At 38.9% G+C, this 21,559-nt stretch overlaps 2 protein-coding genes and 1 long non-coding RNA gene across 6 annotated transcripts in view; 1 reads left to right on the plus strand and 2 right to left on the minus strand.

Annotated features, from left to right (window-relative positions):
• LOC136348422 (GTP-binding protein GEM) overlaps positions 1 to 17,791 on the plus strand; it is a 36,599-nt gene extending 18,808 nt beyond the window's left edge. For 2 of the 4 annotated variants that reach the window (XM_066299215.1, XM_066299217.1), the window contains 5 exons: positions 6,510 to 6,737; positions 13,355 to 13,440; positions 14,449 to 14,638; positions 16,506 to 16,656; positions 16,725 to 17,791. In XM_066299215.1, the coding sequence (XP_066155312.1) occupies positions 6,510 to 6,737; positions 13,355 to 13,440; positions 14,449 to 14,638; positions 16,506 to 16,656; positions 16,725 to 16,839 (770 nt within the window). In that variant the 3' untranslated portion in view covers positions 16,840 to 17,791. Of the gene's footprint in view, positions 1 to 6,509; positions 6,738 to 13,354; positions 13,441 to 14,448; positions 14,688 to 16,505; positions 16,657 to 16,724 lie in introns of all 4 variants that reach the window. The other 2 variants (XM_066299218.1, XM_066299216.1) reach the window with 2 other exon arrangements.
• LOC136348424 (uncharacterized) lies at positions 6,731 to 9,565 on the minus strand. Its single transcript, XR_010733659.1, has 3 exons — positions 8,365 to 9,565; positions 8,210 to 8,304; positions 6,731 to 8,091 (listed from the first exon to the last, which is right to left on the minus strand). It is a non-coding gene; the product is annotated as an uncharacterized lncRNA (long non-coding RNA).
• A 35-nt stretch (positions 17,792 to 17,826) lies between the features above and the next one.
• Positions 17,827 to 21,491, minus strand: Ced-12 (engulfment and cell motility Ced-12). Its single transcript, XM_066299219.1, has 8 exons — positions 20,719 to 21,491; positions 20,525 to 20,654; positions 20,310 to 20,470; positions 19,849 to 20,173; positions 19,477 to 19,750; positions 19,308 to 19,423; positions 19,006 to 19,257; positions 17,827 to 18,662 (listed from the first exon to the last, which is right to left on the minus strand). Exons 1-8 carry the CDS (start codon positions 21,340 to 21,342, stop codon positions 18,415 to 18,417), a joined length of 2,130 nt encoding a protein of 709 aa, XP_066155316.1. The 5' UTR covers positions 21,343 to 21,491; the 3' UTR covers positions 17,827 to 18,414.
• Positions 21,492 to 21,559: the final 68 nt, after the last annotated feature.

A 21,559-nucleotide genomic window follows, 5' to 3' on the forward strand; every position in this document is an offset into this window, starting at 1 on the left:
GAACAGAAATTGAACAATTAAAAGTGGTTGCACAACATTAAAAAAGACAATTTTAAATCCCTCCTATTCTCTTCCTTGCCCCTTATCACTCTCTCTCTCTTCTTCTTTCTCTCTATATCTCTCTTTCTCTTTTTCTTTCTCTGTCTCTGTCTCTGTCTTTCCCTCTCCCTCGCCCTCTCTACGTTATCTACTATCTATTTTCAAATTCCATAGGCCCCTCTTCCCTCACCTCTTTTCACTACCCTTCTCTTATCTCTCACTCTCCTTGTTCCGCATTTTTCATTGTCTTTTTTCAAAAATTAGAAGTGGATCTCAGAGAACAAGTGGATTTACTTTTGTGCTTGTTTCGCTGATTATCTCGCGCAATATATCTTTGTCGACGTTGCAGACTGGCAGAGAAAACTTGTAGGACAAAAAAACCGTTAAGCTTTTTCGTATACATTACTCCCTCATCCTTTGAAATACCCTCATTTTCCGCAAACTGATATCTATCTCTGCACTCCCCCTCCTCCCCTCTCTCTTTATCTTTCTCTCTCTCTCTCTCTTTTTCTTTCTCTTTCTCTCTTTGAATACCAAAACAAGCTGCAGCTGCAACAGCGATGGACTTGCACCTGGACAGCATACTTATCACTAAACTCCCTGATTAATTCGAAAAGTTTTCCACCATTAACCCTGGCTAAAAATCCTGCTCTGGCTACAATCGGGAAACGTCTGGATGGGCCGGAATTGACGTCGCCATGTCGTTTAGCACTAATTACGTCAATAAGACCGCAAAGCCAATTTGCCCCCTTCGCGTCCGTGGCCCCAATCGACTCTATCGCTCTTTGAAACAATGCTTTCGATGACTGAGAGAAGGCTGGTTGGCTAAGAAGTTTGTCCGTTAATTAGCCTGCCTTAAGGGCAGTCTTATAAAATTCCAACTTTTCTAATCAAGGATCAGAAATGTAGGTTGGACCTCATTAGAGGAGAATTAATTTTTAGAGCCAAGAAACTGGAATTTTTTTGGAAATATTACCAATACGCTATTGAGTTTCAGAGGCGGAGGTAAGCTGCACTGACACTAAAAAAAAAAAGATCTTGGAGAAGCTAACAGAAAGAGAAGTTTGAAAATTATAAATTGACTCCCTACGCCAATGAGCTTCGGTGCGAACAATCCCGTAAATGTGGTTGCTAAAATAAAGGAAATCGTAACGTCGTTATTCAAGAGCCAGAGGCGAAGGTCGCATTTCATGACAAGAGGATGAACTTGCACGATCCAACAAAAAGGGAAATTTTGGGAAACTGTGGAAACACAAGTTGACTCTCTAGTTACGCGAGTGAGTTTCGATGTGAGTGAGCACCTAAATGTGCTGTATAAACACTAAAACTTTCAACTTCGTTAGTTTAGAATCAGAGGCGTAGACAAGAGGAAAAATTAAAGGATGGAAAGGAGATTTTCAAGGCTGAGTGTCCTTATAAATTTTTTTTTTGCCTGCAGGTTGCCATGGGATTCCATCACTATTTCCTGACTAAGTTTTAGAATCGGACCAATCTAGATTTAGACCGCATAACTTCAATACACGTGCCTGGTCTATTTCTACTCGTCGATGTTTGTTTGGTGACAATTAGGTGTCGGTATAGGTCAAATTTTGTCCCTCGGGGCATGGGAAAATTTTTATTTAATTTAGATTTTTCCCGTTCGCAGTTCAAACTCACATTTTCCCAGATATAAGGATTATTAGATCAAATCTGGAGCTCTCATTTAGGGCTTAAGTTTCATATTACGACAAGGAGTTTACTATTTAAACCATTTGTTCCTCCAAGAGTCTCGTTTTACGTCCTTGACAACCACATCAACTCATTTATATTCCACTACGCGAATCCATTGTTTATTTCCATGTTTACTGGCAAATCCTAACAAGTTCTGAACGTGCATAAACAGGCACAGCAAACAAAAAGAGATGGGCTATCAGTCTATCAGCTCACGTTAAGCTGTCTCATGTTACCTTAACGATGCTTTTCAACCTTGTAGAAAAGAAGTGAGTTTTTCGTGAAACTTGTTAGAGCACTTAATTACAAAACGACTTCAAAACCTGGCTAATTCGATTTGATAGTCCTGAAAATTCAAGTTAGTACGGATCAGTTGAGGTATTTCGTCAAGAGGTTGCCGAGAGTAGCGAATTAGGTTAACTAAGGTTAGTTCAGGTTAGTGAAAAACAGTTAAGGTATTTCGTTAAAACGTTACCGAGAGTAGCGGATGAGGTTAACGGAAGTTAGTTAAGATTAGTCGAAGTATTTCGCCAAAAAGTCAAGAATAGTGAATCAGGATAATTTAGATTAGTTCAGGTTAATTCAAAATAGCTAAAATGTATCGCCAAAATATTACCAAGAGTGGAGTTTAGGTTAGTTCAGATTCCGAATCGAGATAAAATCGTAACTTGAGCTTGCGGCAGAAATAACATCACACTCACAACCGGGCGCTACTTCAGGTTAGTTCACGTTAACCGTTGCTTTTTAATAGTTGTTTTCTCTTATAGCTTTATTAAGCACTCCAAAGTGACAGCATTAATCCTTTCCCTTCGGGGCCTTTATTACTCTCTAAATCAGTTCGATTTGGCCCGAACTTTTAGAGTATTCTCTAATCTACCGAACAGCATATAAAAGGCCACTGGCAATCTTGTTTATCCGCGCTTTAATAACCGTAAATGAGCACTCTCATAATTTTAATTAATTAGGGCCTACGAGGGCTAATCGTGATTGCAGCTCTCGAACAGACAAAGCCTGATGGAAAAGCGCAATGTCACTATTTTCTGGTAGTTGGTGGGTAACAGCGATATGCACTTATTCGTCTGGTTTCGATAGGAAACTGGTATTTTTCCATCGAAATTCCTAACAATGAAAGAGAAAATGGACTATAAACCGGACAAAGTGGTTCGTAAAAGGTCGTAAAAGGAACTGCGTACGTCAGAAGAGTATGGAGAGGGCCTGGAAGGACTTCTTGACAATAAAAATGGTCTCTTAGTGCTACTTCGCAATTAATTTCGACCGAACCCCTGAAGGTTCACAAACAAGGTGTTGGAAGATAAACAAATCTAAGCGCATTAGGTGTCCGCGACAAATCAAAATATGGGAGTGTCAGGGGCTTAATTGGCATAATGTATGACACATCTGACAACCTCACGTTGTTGGCGGAGCCGTTAAATATGCAAATATTTTTATATCTGACCGGCTTCAGCTTTGTTGATTTATATCTGCATTCCGAATTTTTCTTCACTAATTTTTTGGATTTAAATAAACATGAAAGGCATCTCTCTAACCTTTTATAATTAATAACTGCCGACCAACGAGGGTTATTCGTGATTGCAGTCCCTGGACCGGACTGGAAAAGCGCAATGCCATAATTTTCTGGTCGGTTGCGGTCCGAACTGCGGTTTACGCTTTTATTTTTAATACATTTTGATAGCAAAACGAGTGTTTATATTATTAATAAGAGCAGAGGGGTGTGCTTTGTGCCGAGCGATAAATCCGACGAAATTAGGACTGACATTTCGAGATGTTAACGTCTGACGTGGAGCATCGTGAGGGTCAGACGTGGGGATCCCTTTGTTTGTTGAGTAAAAACAATCCCCAATGCTTCCTCGCGACACGGAATTTCGGTTCGTTCGGGGCTGCGCAACGAAAGTCGTTTTCGTGACAAAACTTTGAAAAATTAACACGGAACAATTAACGCCTTAAGTCGTTAAGAAGCATTGAAAAAAGCAGCTACATCTGAAACATGAATGCGTACTGGCCAAAACAATTACGAGATATTTCAAAATATTGCTTTAAAGGTTTTTTGTGTCACGTGAAACGTATCAAAACAAATTGTATTTGTAGTTTGGAGTTTTTTTATTGATAAAATAAAGCACTTCTTGTTGTTCAAACTAGATTTTCCCAGTTGTGACAATCCTGTTTACAATTGCGCTAATTTTTAAATTAAAAGGCGATGGTCATCCAATGTAATTTGAATTCGCGATTTATCAATTTGGTACAAAAATAAATATTTAATAATGAATTTTTATTCATGTTTATAACCCCCCCCCCCCCCTCGCCGCTAAAAAGGCTTGGCGTCGTGATGGCACTGATTCAATCGCGTCATCGAAGACGTCTTGGGGAATTCCGTTCCATTCGTCAATTAGGGCATTTCGAAAATCTGGAATAGTTCGAGGTGATAAATTTCCGCTTGCAACGCGTCTTCCCAAAGTATCCCAGGCATGCCCAATTAGATTTCCATCTGGAGACTTGGCAGGCCATGCCATTCTCTTAATATTCATTTCATCCAACCAATTGTTAACGGTGTCAACGCGATGTGGACGAGCATTGTCGTCCATAAATATGAATTGATTATCCATTAATCCAGCATACAGCATTATAATAGGTTGGAGAATTTCATTAAGATCCCTGACGGCGTTTAAGGGACCGTTGTAAATAAAGTAAAGATCTGTATGCCCGCCAAGACTAATACCAGCCCACATTGTGATACCCCCATCTTCAAAGTGAGATATCTCTCTGATAAACTTGGCGTGAACGCGGAACCCGCGTTCACGCCAAATCAGAACACGTCGATTATCAGGCTCTAAAGTGAACTTAGGTTCCTCGCTGAAGAGCACCCGATCGCAGTCTTACGGTTCCAATTTCGATGAAGCTCAGTCCATGCTCTTCTTGCTCTTTTGTGTTCCAGTCAGTGGGATACACACCACTGGTTTTCGGACATGCAATCCGACATTGTGGAATCTATCGCTTATGGTTTAAGTGGACACGAGCCTTCCAGTACCACGGAGCAACTCGTTTCTTAGAAGTGTTGCCTTGATGACGCGATTTCTCCTCACGAACTATTGGAGAAATCGGCCTTTCCGGGTGTTCTTGCCAATGGCCGACCTTGGCCCGGTCTTCTTCTAACATTTCCTTTTCCAAGAAATCGATTCCACAATCTTCACACTACTCTTCGATTGGCATGAAACACTTGGGCAACATGCCTCTCCGTTCGCCGAGCTTCGAGTTGCTCTACGACTTGCCATGCCTCACTTTCCATCAAATCATGTTGCTCGTCCATTGTAGGAATAATGAAATAAAAAAGTTGCATACCACTTATTCCTGAGTGTAAAAATTCGACTGATCGATGAAGTAGCGCTTAAATGCGCTTTTATACTCTTTGTGAGAATTTAAGTTAAAATCTATAAAAATCGACGGGGGCCTACCGTATGCATTATTTTCCTGATCAATCCTGTGAAATTATTATTATCCCAATGGAAATAAGCGAATAAAATTGAATTAATAAATTATATTTATAAATAAACTAACATCCCCTCATTGTTGTGAGTAGTGTAAATTTTAGTTTAGGCTCGAGATCTTCAAGCGTTCACTTCTAAAATTATGATACTGATGTCAATATGTAGCCATCATCGTGCTTCAAAGGCTACCTGAGCCAGTGACTACGCCGCTAGACATTCGGCAATTTCAGTAAATGGTGAACTTGTAAAGACGAAGCTCTAGCAAGAGGAAAAGTGGAATGGAAATAATGGGAAATAGAAGTAATATTTGCAAGTCAGAAGAATGAAATTGATGTTGGAAATGAACAGACGGGGACCGTGTGATGAAAAATTACACCAAACTGAATTTTTCGAAGGAGAATTTGGAGCCACGCAAAAAACATATGGTCAATATTAAGATTTCTTATCTAGCGGGTAATCCAGCTTTTCCGATTAGATTCGTTCAATTTTTCTTTCATTTTTATACTCGCCATTAACGGACAAAAATTATGATTGGACATGTCTGTTCACTTGCTCCCGTGCGATCGGTGAATTTTGATCCCGCCAGATAAGACCCAATTTGACTCCAGTAACACGACGCTTATAAGAGACGTCGGGATGAATGCAAAGTGTTTAAAAGACTTCTTCGTAGGTTCAGGTGCAACAAATCATATCGGCAACAGCGACACGCTATGAAAAACTTCAAACAAGAAAAAGAACTTGAAGTGACTGTTGCAAACCAGAATAATGCTGGTATTGATGCACTAAATATAAACATCATAGGGAGGAAAATCCGTCGATTTTCCTCCCTATGACGATAATGGATGAACCCGGATTGATGTCGTGAAACACCATCGGTGATGATATAATGTCCGCTGAAGCCGCTAAGAAAGCGGCTCTCCGACGAAGAAATGATCTGGGTAGACTCCACGAGAAGTTTGGGGCAGAATGAAGGTGGATTTGAGGCCTCTGAAAGTATTCGGCCTGAATGCTGCATCTTGCAAATTTTTCAATATTGTGTGACGCATAAAATACCCCCCGAATTCCAAAACAATCTGCTTGATGTAAAAATAAGTTGGAACCTTTTATGAAGCAAAATGATGCTATTATCTCAAATCAATATTTGAAAACACCTAAATTACACACTACATTTTAAAAATTACACAACAAAATCAACTTGTGCTGATTTCGAGCGAACCTGCATTAAACCCAATTAACAAAGCTATCAACATGTCTTTCCAGGTATAGTGAACAGAGGCGACTCGTTCAGACGCCGGCGATCACGTAGCAACTCCCTATGCCCACCGTCCATGGGCACCGCCCAGACGCCCTCCCCAGTGATGGATACCCATGTGACCGAAGTATCCCATTACACAGTGGCGCTCCTCGGGGCCCAAGGGGTGGGAAAAACAGCCCTAATCAGCCAGTTCATGACCTCAGAGTGCATCAACGCCTACGAGAGGCAAAAGGGTAAGTTCAATTGCGTAAATAACACATTATCTCCCTTTCTATTGATCTGTCCAGAGGTTCTAGTGGTTTCCTATCAGAGATATCGGCCTCGTGTTAATTTTAGTTTAAACACATTAATCCAAGCTTGATGCTGTAATACATGAACTGCAAATAGAATTTGTTTGTGCGGGGTTGTAGCGGGATTAGTGAACGAAGTTCAGGCAGTAAACTGATTTAAAAAAAAACGGAAAAATGTCTATTTGCAGTTTGTTGGGCTCAACGTAAATATTAAAGCAGTCAAATAAATACATAATTGGAAACCCAACACAATGGGTTTTAATCAATTGTTTTATTGGAGCGTCCGAGGGTGCGGACAAGGGAAAATAATAGCGATCATTTGTATAAAGTTATTATTGTTCACTAAATATAAAACTCTTTCAGCGGTTTAATACGAAAATTGTTATTGAATTGCTCTTCATCAAGTCATGAAGTGAAGATTTTTATAGAATGGACAGTGATTTTTTTCGGAACAAGCTCATAATTCATGCTGACTCAATGTCAACATTCATTTGTAAAAACGTTTGAGTAATTAGGTCGCTAGTAATTTTTATTGATTTTAAATGGAACAGATTATGTCTCTTATAACGGTTGCGATGTTCAGGTAAAGGTGACAACTGTAGCGACAAAGGTCATTTAACAGCGGTAAGGCAACGGTCTCGTAACGAGTGGCACAGCGCAACCGGTTACTAATAACAATTCCGTCTCGTGTCTGTAGTTATTTCATCGCATTAATAACAGGCTCGTTATAGACAATTAACAGTAACGGTTGCTGCCTTGTATGTGTAGTAGATAGAAACTCAGCGACGATGGTCGGTAAAATTTACGCTAAAAGGTCTCGATAACACAATACTTTTTTAATTTAAGACTAAAACTAATTAAAATCAAAAGCTGATTTATTCAAATTCAGGAACGTAGAGTCGTATCAGGCGGACGATTAAATGAGTTAAATTAAACTTAAATTAAACGTTGAAGAGCCATTTACACTTAAATTTGTAACTGCCGTCGAAGGTAAGTTACACTCCCGATTTTGAAGACTAAATTCCGATGGGAATTATCAAATGCAGGCGAATGTGCTGGATATAGCGAAACAGTGTATGTTTCTCTTGACTTAATTCAATTTCACTGTCGCCTCTGCAAACAACAGCAATTACATTTACAGTTTGCGTTTAGCTGGGATTAACCCATTTGAATGTCTTCAGTCGTTGTTTAATCAGGTATCCGGAACTGGATAAGATTCAATGCTGCATCCAGCATCTTGGCAAGGGACATTTTTCCGCCGAAACCACTCACGCATAGACATTGACGAATAAATATCCTAAAAATAAGCCATTACAAAAACTCATTATTGCAAAACAAATTACCCAATATTTCGTGCTTTGGCGGTGGTAAAACACGGGCAGAAAAATCAAGTCAATTTGTTACGGGAAAAAAACCTGAAATTGGTTGGTGATTGAAAACCGGAAGCAACCTGCCCATGTTCGATTTATGTGCAAGTTCGAGCTAGCATTGTGATTGAGTTAGAGGATGCCTGAAAATGAATTTTTCGTTTTTAAACGCGATTTGGCCGCATTTCAAAAACACTATTTACATGTTTCAATTTATTGTGCAAGTAAACGAGAACTTTTCCACATCTTGACATAGGCCTGCTTGTGCCAACGCCGTAGCATCATGTAAAACTTGCTATTTCTTTTATAATACAACCGCGAAGCTATGTCAGGCACGTCCAGACCAACGAAGGAAAGTTTAACGAAGTGGTAACTTAACCGAATTTTCGAGAGGGAATTCCCGTGCAAACGTCACATATGTAGGTGCTCCACAACGCCGGGATAATGGACTATAATGAGTTCCCCAAAATGGAACGGCGGCGCGAACGGATTATGTCGTTGATATGGGTGCTATAGAGGTGGAGAAATTGGATTTATGAACTTATTAGATTGTTTTCTCCAAACAACGTCTAAGAACTCAAAAGAGACTAGAATTTTAAATTTTCCAAGCTCATTTAAGGCTCACCTGGTACGCCTCTAAATTCCTTCCGTGGAACTATTACGAAGGCTGTCTGTTATGCTTCACATACCGACATATAGATGACGATGCTGCTCAAATGTCATTAATAAAACTTAACCTCAATCTTCAATTAACTCAAATCTGGAATTTCAGCGCGACGTTTATAGTGCAGTAGGTGCAGTGAATTATCAAATTTGACAAGTTATTCCAACAATAGAACCAAACCGAGAAAAATTTGGCGCAATAATTTTTTTGCGATTTTCGAAGACGTTCACCCCAACGAGAATCTCTCGTCGGGTTGGTTTCTGTTTTCGACAATGAAGTGTCGTACCAATTGAAAATTTCTCGTTATTATGGAGAACTCAAACGTGGGCGGATGTGTTTTAGCGACGATCCAAGACCAGGTGTACCAAAAACCGCATTCACTCACGAAAATGCCGATTTTGTGCGCACGCGCATCAAGGAAAATCAACAAGCGGCATATCACGAGACTGAGACCTCATTGGGGATTTTAAAAACTTTAACATAAAAAGAAATCCATGAAGAAGTGGATGTAAAAGAACTGGTGTTCCGTTGGATACCAAACCGATTCACCGAAGAACAGAAAGAGGTGGGCGTCAATTGGTGTCAAAAAACTCTAGACCGCTTTAACCCAGAATATTTTGAAAACGTGTGGAGCATCGGCAATGGTGATGATTCGTGGTTTACTCATATAAACCCGAAAATAAACGCCAGTCTTTGTCTGGGTGTTTCAAGGTGAAGAAAAACTAACAAAACCCGTCCATTCTCGAAGTGTGTCCGAAAAAATTGTCGCAAAATTTGTCTCAAAAGCAGGCCATGTGGCAACAATTCCCCTGCAAAATCAAAAAACCGTTGCTGCCTATTGGTACGCAACTATCTGTTTGACGGAAATCATTGTTAAGCTTAGCAAAATGAACCCCCAACGACGAATCATCATCCCCCCCAATAAAATGCAAGTTCGCAAGAGAATGGATTTTTTCAACACAAGAAACGTCAAATTGTTAGACTGTCCTCCGTATAGTCCTAATCTAAACCCTGAGAATTTATTTGCCTTTTCGAAAATCAAAAACGGACTTCGCGATCAAAGGCTTCAGTCTCCAGAAGATGCAGTCCACGCTTTCAAAAACAGCATTTTGACCTGCACCAATAAACGAGTGGAATAACCGCCTCCAGACACGGTTCCAGCGCATGCAAAAGTGCATTAATCTTTGTAGGGAATACTTCGAAAAGCAATAATTTTTAAAAGCGGTCTGCTCTTTTATTTCAGCCCTAAATGCAAACCTTAAAAAACAGCCCTCTCGTAAATTCTACAATTTCCATAGGAGATTTGGGCCTTTGAAGTGGTCACGAAAAAAGTGACGTAAGTTGCCTGTGATGGCGTTTAAAAATGCATGTGTAATTGACTCTTGCAAGCAAAATTTTATTAAAGTCATTTAAATTCCATGTGATACGACCCTGCATCCTTACTGGTCAATTGTTAAGTTCTAAAACCTGTAAAGGAAACTTGAGGCTTGAAAATGTCGTTAAAGTAGTGGCCCAACTGGCTAACGATAACAGTTAATTTTTTTTAATATCTGACACTTGAAAAAAAATTCTGACCAGTTTATTTCGTGTAAACTCTAACTTAATACGACCCTGGTTGCCTTTAATGACATGATAAAATCCATCAATTATATAGAAAAATTAAAGATTTAAGATGTCATAAAAGCAGCGGCGTGATTTGCCCACGACAGCAGTTAAAATTGTATATTCATCGACTCTCTGGAACATCTGTTGTGCCTACTTCAACCCCTGTAAATCCCCAACGGGATACGATTTGGGTTTTTTTCTGAAAGCCGGATAAAGTCAACAGGTTATAAAGAAAGGGTGCGGCTTTAAACTGTAATAAAATCAGTGGCGTAATGTGACGAAAAAGCAGTTAAAAATTTATAATTGACCAGACGACAAAAACTGCTTCTTTCCTCCACTTAGAAATCCACATCAACTCTCTTTCCTTCCTTCGAAATTTTCCATTAAGATATCATCCTAGGCAGTTTCTATAATGAGCATGTCTGCCTCTTATGATTAATTGTGAAACGAGAATAGACGGCCGACCACCCGAGTCCAAATCTGCCCAAAAATAACTAGAAGTTATTTAAAAAGATAGCAAATTATATAAATTAATTGGAATTAAAAAGAGTTTCTCTGATGGTGAACGAACTTCTTTGAATGGGATTTAGACCTGGAAAAAAACCAAACGAAAGTTTGTAAATCCATTTGAAACACATCCGGAATCGATGGTCCTTAGCGCGAACTTAAAATGTGATTTCGGAGATTTTCTCAGGGGGGAACGAGTAAATTTCTTTGAACTGGTAAGTTTTGAAGGACCGAGAATAAAGAGTCAATAAATCTAACCTAAACCTTCCCGAGGACAATTAAATTTCCTTCGTAATAAGGGATAAAATTTCACGTTAAAACGGGATAAAGCAAAGGAGTTTCTCACGGGTGGCTGAATCACATTCTTTGAACACCTAGATAAGTTTTGAAATAAAAAAGATTAACGAGTTTCTTAGGTCACCTTTGTCATAACGGAATACGGTACAATTTGCAGCTTTCTCGGTTATCGCCATTGGAGCACCTGTGGAGGGAAACCTTTATTCTCCCCCGCCGCCAGGATTAATCCCGGCAGTGAGGGAATCGGTCGAGAGGGTCTCTTTCTGTGATTTTAGGTTAATTAGGGATAAAGACAAAGAATGATCAGTAACTCGTCTAAAAGAACGCATCATACGAAATTCCCAGCTAATAAAAATAAATCACCGTCCGCGTAGAGGACGCCAAAATAAATTGCATATTAAGTGGTGTAGATCCAGGTCCCAATCTGCGATTTTATCGCGTAAACATCCATAATTTCGAAGTTATTGCATATTTTATCTGGCCGGTAATGAGCGCGTACATATGTTGCGAGATCAATATGCAAAGCTTTCATAAAGCATCTGTTGAAGCGACATATTGATAGCGTTATAAATAAAAGCGTTAAACTTAGTAAAGTGGTCTTATTTTCGGATGTAAATATCCGAGAGGCAATAAAACAATCCGGATCAATCCGCAAACGTAATTAGGTTGCTCTATTGTGGCGTTTCGTTTTTGATTTATCCCTGGATAGCCTCCCTCCTCGTTGGAGCTTGGCTTGTATAAACTGGCGCATCCAGAAATAACAAACGCACCCGACTTGTATATTTTCCAAGTGCCTTTTACGCGGTTTCCAGTTGATAAAAGCGACCGGTGTTGACGTCAATACCTCTCCACTAAAAAGCAAAATGCTCGATTTTATGGCGATTTTTCAAACATCGCATTTCAACCGTATCGAATCCCCACGAACTATTATTACTTACAAAATTATGATGTTCCCGTTTTACATTCGGAGCTCAAAGAAAAATTAATTAGGTTTTTGACAAAATGGCGAATGGTAGTGGTGACAAAATGACATGTGATCGACAGATATTAGTGACCGCATTAGAAGAGGGAGGTTTCGGCCAATGTAACGCATGTATGTAGCAACGTAACACTTTGCAAATTTCAGTCAAAAAAGAGAAAGGTTTTTAAGTAAAAAGGATTGCATAGAGAGCTCAATGTTATCCAGGAACAGCACGAAATTTCTCTCCGTGATAGATGTCGAATAATATAAAAATATTAGCGAAAAGTTAAAAATGTTCTGAAAACTTAGCGGGGGGTGCCCATTTTGGCAAACATTTTTATCGCCTGTATCTCGGAATCCACGGGGGAAATTGACCTTAAAAATTACTTACTAAAGCAAACAAAAGGGCAGTTAGAGCTAGTAAACCTTTCCGAGACCTATAATGGACTTTTGATATCTAAAAAAATTGAGAGAGTCGGGCGACGAAAAATTCTGTAAATTTATGAAATGATCCGGGAAGTTGGAAGCCCGTTGCAGCTGCGGAGAAGTATTCTTAAGATTATTCAACTTTGCGTAGAAAAAATATTTGTATAACACTGGAAATGCAGCAAAATTAAAGCAACTTTACCGAAATTTTCTAGAAAATTTCGCTACTCGTGAGGGTTGCTTTCAGGCAAGCTTTCATAATTGGAAATCGTGAAAGCTCAGAATCAGTGCGGTGAACTCTAGAAGCGCATAGAATTAAATTTTGCGATCTAAATTCTGGTCGGCAAAATAAAAAACCTTGGGAACGGCTCTCTGGAAGATTGGAATTGGCTGTAGGCCCTGAGGAATACCTACTATCAAAATGAAGTGTGCTCAATCAAAAACTGCTAATAATAATTTCGAAGGTCAGTTTCGGACGATCAATAATTACGAAAAACACACTCTAACATCAAAAGTGATCGTCTAAACGTAAATCTTGAAATTCACTCACTCGGATGAGTTTGTGATAGAAAAAAATCTGAAAATTCTGAAAAATTTGGTGTTGGCGAAAATATTGGAAAAAATTCTGAGCTCACCAGAAAAGAAATGAGAAATTCCGTCGGAATATTAAAAACTTCAAAAAATTAACAAAAATTATAATTATTACGAAAATTTGGTTTAATTTCATTTTCAGACATTCTGATCAAACCTCAAACAGTATCGATCATGCTCAACGGAGAAGAGTCCGAACTGACCTTCCAGAACCTGCCAGGCTCCAAGGTAAGTACTTTTTATCTCATGCAGATGGCAACACGGCCTCCCACGTACTGGTGATGCAGTCAAGAGATGCAATAGGTGCATTGACTTTTCTATTTCTACGAAATCGCATTTAATCATAACCCAACTTGTGGTCTATAAATAATTATCTCGGGTGTTTGCAAGAACTCAAAAACCTCTTCGCGACTAAAATTAGTCATCGTTAATGTCGCAAGTCAAGAAACTTTGCCCCAGTTGTTCGATTAATCTTGGTCCACTTGTCTCGGAGGTATAACCTTTCCAGAGACTCTGGATTTGCGTGAACTCTCTTCAAATTCGGTTCACACCAATTGTTGCGCGATTTGAGTTCATGTTTATTTCCAGGAGTTTTGTCGTAACATGTAACCAATGCTAATGGTGTTTCATCGTTGACGTAAGCTATTGATGAAATGCAATATTTTATGGGGATATTATTAGAAACATTTATGCATTTGAATTAACTCTTTGTAAACCAAGTTTACGTCAGAAAAAATGGTCAAAATACCGAATATGAGACGGTGTATTCATGTAAATGCCTGGAAAGTTTGTCGAATGCGTTCCCTCTTTGGAAAACCTTTGGAAAAAAACCGTTATGACCCATTTCAAGTGCCGGATTAAAAAAATTGTACACCGTGTAGCATTCAAACAAGCAGCTTTTGTTTAACTGAATCGCTCTATTTTTACCGTCTACCGCCAAATACTCGTTTGCACCATTGTTTATGAGACTCCCTGCACATGTGGGCTCTAGTCAATTGACCCATATGCCATATCGATGCGTTAAAGACACAGCTTTAACGTGCCGCTGCAAACGCCGCTCACAATCGCACAATCTAGACGTTGACCACCAATTAGAAAAAGCAAAAAAATAGGACAAAGTCCCTAATTTTAGCATCTTAATGGGAACTTGTTACAAAAATAGGCAGGAAAAATCGCTCATTAGTAGTTAAATTCGATTAGCCGCGTTGCCACGCCTAACAAACTATAATGGGTCAGCAGGAAATCGACAGGATGGACCCGCCGGACGCCTTCGTGGTCATCTACTCGGTGGTGGACAAGGCCAGCTTCCTTAAGGCCGAGGCCGAGCTGAACAGGCTGCAGGACTTGGATTTGCTGCGAGGTCGACCTGCCATTCTTGTAGCGAACAAGATAGACTTGGCTCGGAGTAGGGCCGTTTCGACCCAAGGTGAGTGTCGCGTGCAACAAAGTTTATTTTCCATGGTTTCTCTATCCAAGTGAGGCGAAGCCCACTTTAAGCGAATTTGATACATATTTAGAAATCACGAGTCTTGGGGATTACACAAAGATCCACTGCTAGGTTGCCGCTTCCGTGATATTGCATTGTTGGCGAAAAACGGAAACTTTGCGAAAACCCGTCTTCTTTTACCAAAAATCAAAAGACCCCGATGAACGTTTAGAGATATCGACCAAAGCCACTAATGATATTAGTAGGACAGTTTTGCAATCATGCAGTAGCTACCAAATGTGGCAGGTGGAAAATGAACATTTTTTCCTGATATTCTTCTCCACTATATAGGACATTAAGAAAATGGTTTTATTTTAGTATCAAACTATGTCACTAATTCTAAAAACAAAACGGACTCTCAGAGCCTTGTTTGTTCATGAGAATCGGCTAAAGCGTTTCCGAAATACGAGCTTCCAAAAATGACTGAAAAACGTGTCATTTCGAGCCTTGTTGCGAGCAGCTTATGACATACTGAAATATTCCAATTTTACAACACTAGTAAGGGCTTTCCCGCATTACTAACACTCAGTGAATGTGCACCGTTTCATTCTGATTGCTCTGCATTTAGGAAATGCAACTGCCAGCTCAGGGAGAAGTGCAGATTAGTGTTTTACTTTGATGTAGGGGCGCTAGAGCTTTAGACGACGAGTGTACATGTTCCACTACACATGCATCATGAACTAAGTATACCTAAAGCAAACACCCGAGGCTTAATTATAATGACATACCTGTGGTAAGGAACATTTGAGGCTCGTTAATTCCTTGCGAAGAGATGAGTACTAGGTGCGCATTAGACTTTTGGGGACGCCACTGAAGATTCGGAAACCTGATACTAAAGAAAAAAATTATTCATGTCTCTATTCCTAACTCTGACTATGTTCGAGTTATGCAGTATTAAAACTGGCTCCAAGGCCGTTAGCAGGAATCAGTTTTTTTTTCTTTTTATAGCTAGAAGTAAAATTTGAAATCAAGTCTGTAACTCTTTACTACACTCCTGGAAATTTCAATGCCAAGTCAAATCCGTTAATGTCTCTAAAGAAGAACTGCGTTCTTGACTTTTGACTCCCGGGAAACAAGTATTTCTTCATAGTTCTGACGCTAAAAAGCTACGTGCTTAAATTCCAAAAGGCTAAATAATCCACAACTGCGATAACTTAATTTAATTTCAACACCAAAATTTACTGTCCTCTATAAAGAGGTTGATGAATGGGAACATTGCACTTTGGAGTTTTTTTATCATTTTCATTTTCCGTTCAAATAATCTCGATTCATTGCAACGCCACTGAAGATTTTTGAACGGAAAGGCCACTAAACAGTTTAAAATTTCGAAATATAAATTAATGAAAACCAGGGGCGTCTCTGAGGAGATTGATAATTTTGGAACTAGCGCACTTGACTACTAATTGTTTAAATTTTCATGATATAAAAGAAATCTAGTAGCACTGTTCCACTAGAGACTTCGATTATTAAAGAGAAAAGCCACGATTTTTTTGGGCACTTACATCACTAGATTTTATGTTAACCGTAAAAACCCGAGGTGTCTATAAGTGAACTGACAAATGGGAACCGCGCGGTTGACTAATTTCTCGAGGTTTAAAGACCTAAACTCCTTCAGTTATTGTTACGCCACTGTTAATTATTAGCTCATCTTTTGTCAACATATGAGCTGTCACTATCTTTAAAAACAAATTCTAAGCGTGAAGTTGTAAAATTTTTCCATTTTTCTTCACTTGATATAAATGAACTGACATTTTCTGTCACTTATCCTGGACATTGTTGCAATGTTTTTTCTTCTTTTCGCTTGCAGATGGCAAGTGCCTGGCTTGCACAACACGCGCCAAGTTCATAGAAATATCGGTGGGCATCAATCACAACGTAGACGAACTCCTGGTGGGCATCCTGACCCAAATTAGACTGAAAGTTTTGAACTATGACGAGCATGCGCGACAACAGCAGTGGTAAGGCTACTAAACATTTTACCAAATCCGGCACCGTTGCAACACATTTTTTTTTAATTTATTTTAAGGTATAAAAGTCGGGGGATGATAAAAGCCAGCATGAAAGCGCGGCAAATGTTTACGTGGCTGTTCGGCAAGGAGGACTCGAAATTCAAAAATTGCGAGAATCTCCATATCCTGTAGATTTAAGTGGTAGTTTTAGGTTAAGAATGAAAATTTACAATCAAGAAACAAATCAAAGTTATAATACTACTGCAATCCGCGGGCCAATTGTGTATTTTTCGTATGAATGTCGTTTTGTATCTGGGCCAAAACTAATTATACAGGGTTAACTTTTATGTGTAGGTTTTAGGAATTAAAGATACTTGGTAGTAGTCATAAATAGCACTACTTTTCGACTTAACACTTTTTTATTGAAAGTTCTAATTGAGGGAACACTTGAAAGTACCCTTAAAAGATGAATCATTTATCGATTCTTTCCTTTGTCTTATACGCATTCGCCAGAAAGAAGAATTCATTATTGCATTATTCCGATATAAGAAATCTAAAAAAACAAGAAAAACACTGTCTGACAATTAACCGTTATTGACAGTAACGTCTCATCTTCTAGAAATGATACTTTCAAAATAATAAACAGTGCCTAACTTGTCAAAATTGAAAGTTTAAATTAGATAGTGTACAAAAGCATCTCTCCATCATTTTGACAAGAAATAAGTAGCACTTCATTTCTGCTATAGTACGGTAATTTTCAGGGTTTTCCTACTTCTCACCACAATTTCAAGCGGCACAGAAAAAGTTCTTGTAACGTGTAGCAATATGGTGAATGAGATTTTTTTTCCCGTTGGAAAAATGTATTTAAATCTGGTGAACACGACGGCCTCAATTCTATTATAGCTCTAATACAATACTTAAAAGATATATTTTCGACGATGCTTTAAATATATCAGTAGATAGGAAATTACCATTGTAGGTTAAGCAAGGGCTTTCAAGCTACTGTATATTAGATAGGTCAGAAAGACGTGTTTGTATTGAATGTTTACTTATATTGTTATCTTTTGTACATCTATTTCTCCAATGTACTTTCGGACAATAATCAATGTTGTATATGTTGTATAAATAAATTTATGGAAAAATCTTTTGCTCGTTATTTCTGGAAGGAAAACACAAACGTTGGTTTGGGTAAATTCAAGGTATATTTCTGTGGTACAGTGCTAAATCTATGTTAACATAACTTTGGTTGATAGGAAAAAATATATATAATTTGCATTATTAAAAGTAAACAAGACATTTACATGATAAATTTTAACTGAGACGATAATCTCCAAGTTTCAGCTGCATTTCATTCAAATTTCTGAGTTAAAAATTGAGTATTAATTGACCAATTACCTCTGCACTCGATAATTTACGAAGTCAGATCTCGCTTTGTATCAAAATGTACATCTGAAGGTAATGAATTCGAGTTTCTTTAGGAGCTTAAAAAAACAAAAATATAAATGAGTAGTAATCAGTAATGACCACGAATGGACGATAGTTTTAAAACACTTTTCTTACCTCACAAGGCTTCTTCTTTTTCATGCATTATAATTAGACCACAACAGTCTTCAGGTTCCAGTGGAACATTATGTGCCACTCAACCCAATTCGGTACAATACAACACGTAAAAATTAAAAACATTAGGTATAAAAAGAATCACATAGTAGGTATAAAATAGCCATGTAAAATATCAAGCTTTCCGTATCCTCAATCAGCATAAAAAAATTACTTTAAATCGAAACAAAAATGGTAATGTGGCGGATCAGGCGGGATTATAGGTGGATCCTGTGGAATTGCTACTCCCTCTGCATCCAATAGCCGCAATTTAATCTCCATGCTAAGCAGCGTGTCTAAGTCTTTCTCCATCTCCTTGCTGACCATTTTCTGTGCCAAAAGTGCGTTCACACCGTCGGTCCAGTAGGCTAAAGTGAGCTCATCGGGTGCGACACAGTCAAGACTTTGCAAGTCCACCCCTAACATGAGAAACACGGCTTAAGACCAGTTTAGTTCTTAAAGTATTTCAAAGAAACAGAACTATTTTGTCGCATAAGAAAATAACGAATTAATAAGAATTAAAATGTGATCATGAGGACCAGAAAGACGGACCAGCTAGGGCGAAACATACAGCGATTTTGAGATGAGATGTCTTACTCCTTTATTTGTGATTTTTGGCAGATTTTCGGAAAAACTTTGAATACTGGCGTTGTCATATATTATATTTTGATAATTTATGACGAACACATTGTGTCTAAGATATAGATGTTTGAAGCGGGCAGTAACACAGTCGCAGTAAATAAAAAAACTTAAAGTACTAACCTTCAAGGGCTAAAGAAAATGCAAGCTGCGTATGCGATGCTTTGCGTCCGCGCATATGCGGACACTCCTTCCCAACCAACAGCGCCTTCACATCACTCACGGCTAACTTCGAAGGCAACTCCTCGGCCATGGGAGTAGATTTCTCATCGCAGTCACCATAGTGTAGCACCTTGTAATTGGGGGACAAGCGCATGAACCAGAATTTATCCTTGATGCGCTGTCCGCGAGGTGAATATTTCGTAAAACGAGTACCTGAAAACGATAGTTACTTACAAGTAAAACTTAAAAAAAAAACCAAGCACCTTCAATTAAGTAGTTTAAACGCTGCTGCTTTATCAGCTCCATTATCTCTGGAGTGATAAGCTCTCGGAGTTCTACCACCGGCTTGGCGTGGCTTTCCCACTCCTCACGGGTATTTCTAGAGTTCACTAAGTGGTCACAATAAAACAAATACAGACAATTCAGACGAACCTCTCCAATTGCCACAGTTGTGTTATCTCAGAATAAGTAAGAGTCTGCAGTTTCGTTTTGAGCTGGTCTAAGGATCCTGGAGAAGTTTCCAAAGCGCGACTGATCTGCTCCTTCACAACACTGGCAACCTTTCCAAAATCTTCAGCAGTAGCTCTCATCTCCTTCCAGGTTTTATTCAACAAAATTATACATATGCAGTAGCACTCTTCAAAGGGATGATCATGGGTGAAGAAGAGCGGCTGATATGCTACACACTGTTCAGAAGGGGCTTCGCCTAAGACCAAAAAATTTCTGAACAAACTAAAAACTTAGTGACTTGCACATCTTCATTAATGCGGATCAAACTAACTCAATCTACATCTGTACAATTACCAATTTTTAATAACTCGCAAAGGATGCGAACCAACTCGACGCTGGCCCTGCCGAAAGGACACTCGTGCTCGTCGGCTCTGCAGCTATTCTCCAGCACCAATTTGGTGTAGCTGTCCGGATGATTTCTTGCAAAGTATATCATGCAGTCTAATGCTAAGAGTCCTGGAGGAGTTTCGATGAAATCCAAGGCGGGGTTTATGTCGTTTTTAAAACCCAGTTTCTTATAATCGCGAGTGAAGCCCTGGGTACCTCTAAGACTGCTGGCACCCTCACTATCGAAGGCGATACGCCGCAATTCTCTAATCTTGTCATGACCATCTTGGTCCTAAAAGGAGACCCCATATGTTACTAAACATTTTAGACCATTTTCAAAAAACAATTAAAAAGGAAAATAGTCCATAGTGTGTTGTTGTTTTTCACAATAATATTATAGCAATGAAAATTCTTTTACAAAACATTACCTGTGGATCCATCTTAGTTAACTTGCGCTGCTCCAGAAGCCCCAACATTAGAGTTTGTAAAACGTACAACTGATGACCCATTTCTGCCCCACTGGATGACCCAGAGTGAAGAATGCTATTTTGAATTACCAATCTAACTTGCTTTGAAGTCAATGTTTGCACTACGAAAAAGAATTAAATCTTCAACTTAAGTTTGTTATAACAATTATGTATACCTAAAAGTCGTCTTTTACTAATATCAGCCCTTGACAAAAGTGCATTAATAAGAGCTACCGCATTTTGTTGCACTACTGGAGCAGCTTGAAGGTGACTGGTGAGGGACATTATGGGTACTTCCCGCTCAACCTTTAAGGGAAACATATCTCATTATATTCAGCACAATAATGTATAGAAAAAAAGTCCCATTTACCTGCCCATAACCCTCAGTGCTATTCAGTACAACATTTTCCAAAATTGAGAGTGCAGCTTGAGTGACTTCAGGCTCCTGGGTTGTATTCACTAAAGTGGCAACTCTGGTTATAAAATCCCCATTCAAGACATCCCATGATACAATTCCTGGCTCCATAAGCTCCACAAATGACAACAAAGTATGTGCTAGAACTGTTCCCTTACAAGCACCCTTCTCAATTTGCTTTATAATCAGTGTCAACCCTTGCTTGTTAATAAACTCAAGGGCAAAGGTCATATCAGCACTTAATACTGCTAAAGTAGCTACTGCTGAAGCCTTCTCTTCAGGACTGGCATTGTTCAACTTATGCAAGATGTCTTGAGCTGTTTTTGCAGGGGAGAAGTTCAGCCTCAACACAGATCCATTCTTAATCTCATTTCGATTCTTCTCAGTGATATAATTGTTGTTATTGCTATCATTGAATTGCAAAGCGTACTGATCGGGTTCCGTCAGATTCCAACCGTTACAGAGCTCTTGAATTATAGCTGCTAAGGGCTGCTTTTGATTGAACTCTATCAATTGAGGCACTTGGTCGGTCATTTCAACCGCTATTTTCACAATGTAGGAGTCCTTCATTGCTGGCATCGTTGATGGGTTGCTTGGCGGAGGAACTAGGGAACTCAATTCATTTTGATAGTGCAATTGGGTGATTTATTTGCGGAAATAATACTACTTGCTAAAGTTTGGTGTTTATTCTTATTATTATTTATTAGTTCACTGACACTGACATTAGTGACATAATACTAAAACTAAGAAGGACTATGTAACATATGGACTAGGTGAAGTCACTCATGTAGAGATG

This window comes from Euwallacea fornicatus, chromosome 32 (assembly GCF_040115645.1).
Source record: "Euwallacea fornicatus isolate EFF26 chromosome 32, ASM4011564v1, whole genome shotgun sequence".
Taxonomy (NCBI): Eukaryota; Metazoa; Arthropoda; class Insecta; order Coleoptera; family Curculionidae; genus Euwallacea; species Euwallacea fornicatus.

What these genes read in the sequence shown, in the direction of transcription:
- Ced-12 (XM_066299219.1), bottom strand. Translation starts at nt 21,342, where the DNA reads ATGCCAGCAATGAAGGACTCCTACATTGTGAAAATAGCGGTTGAAATG. An exon ending in GCACTGAGGGTTATGGGCAG is followed by an intron (nt 20,655 to 20,718) that starts GTAAATGGGACT and finishes TTTCCCTTAAAG; the next exon opens with GTTGAGCGGGAAGTACCCAT. An exon ending in ATTTTCTTTAGCCCTTGAAG is followed by an intron (nt 18,663 to 19,005) that starts GTTAGTACTTTA and finishes TTCTCATGTTAG; the next exon opens with GGGTGGACTTGCAAAGTCTT.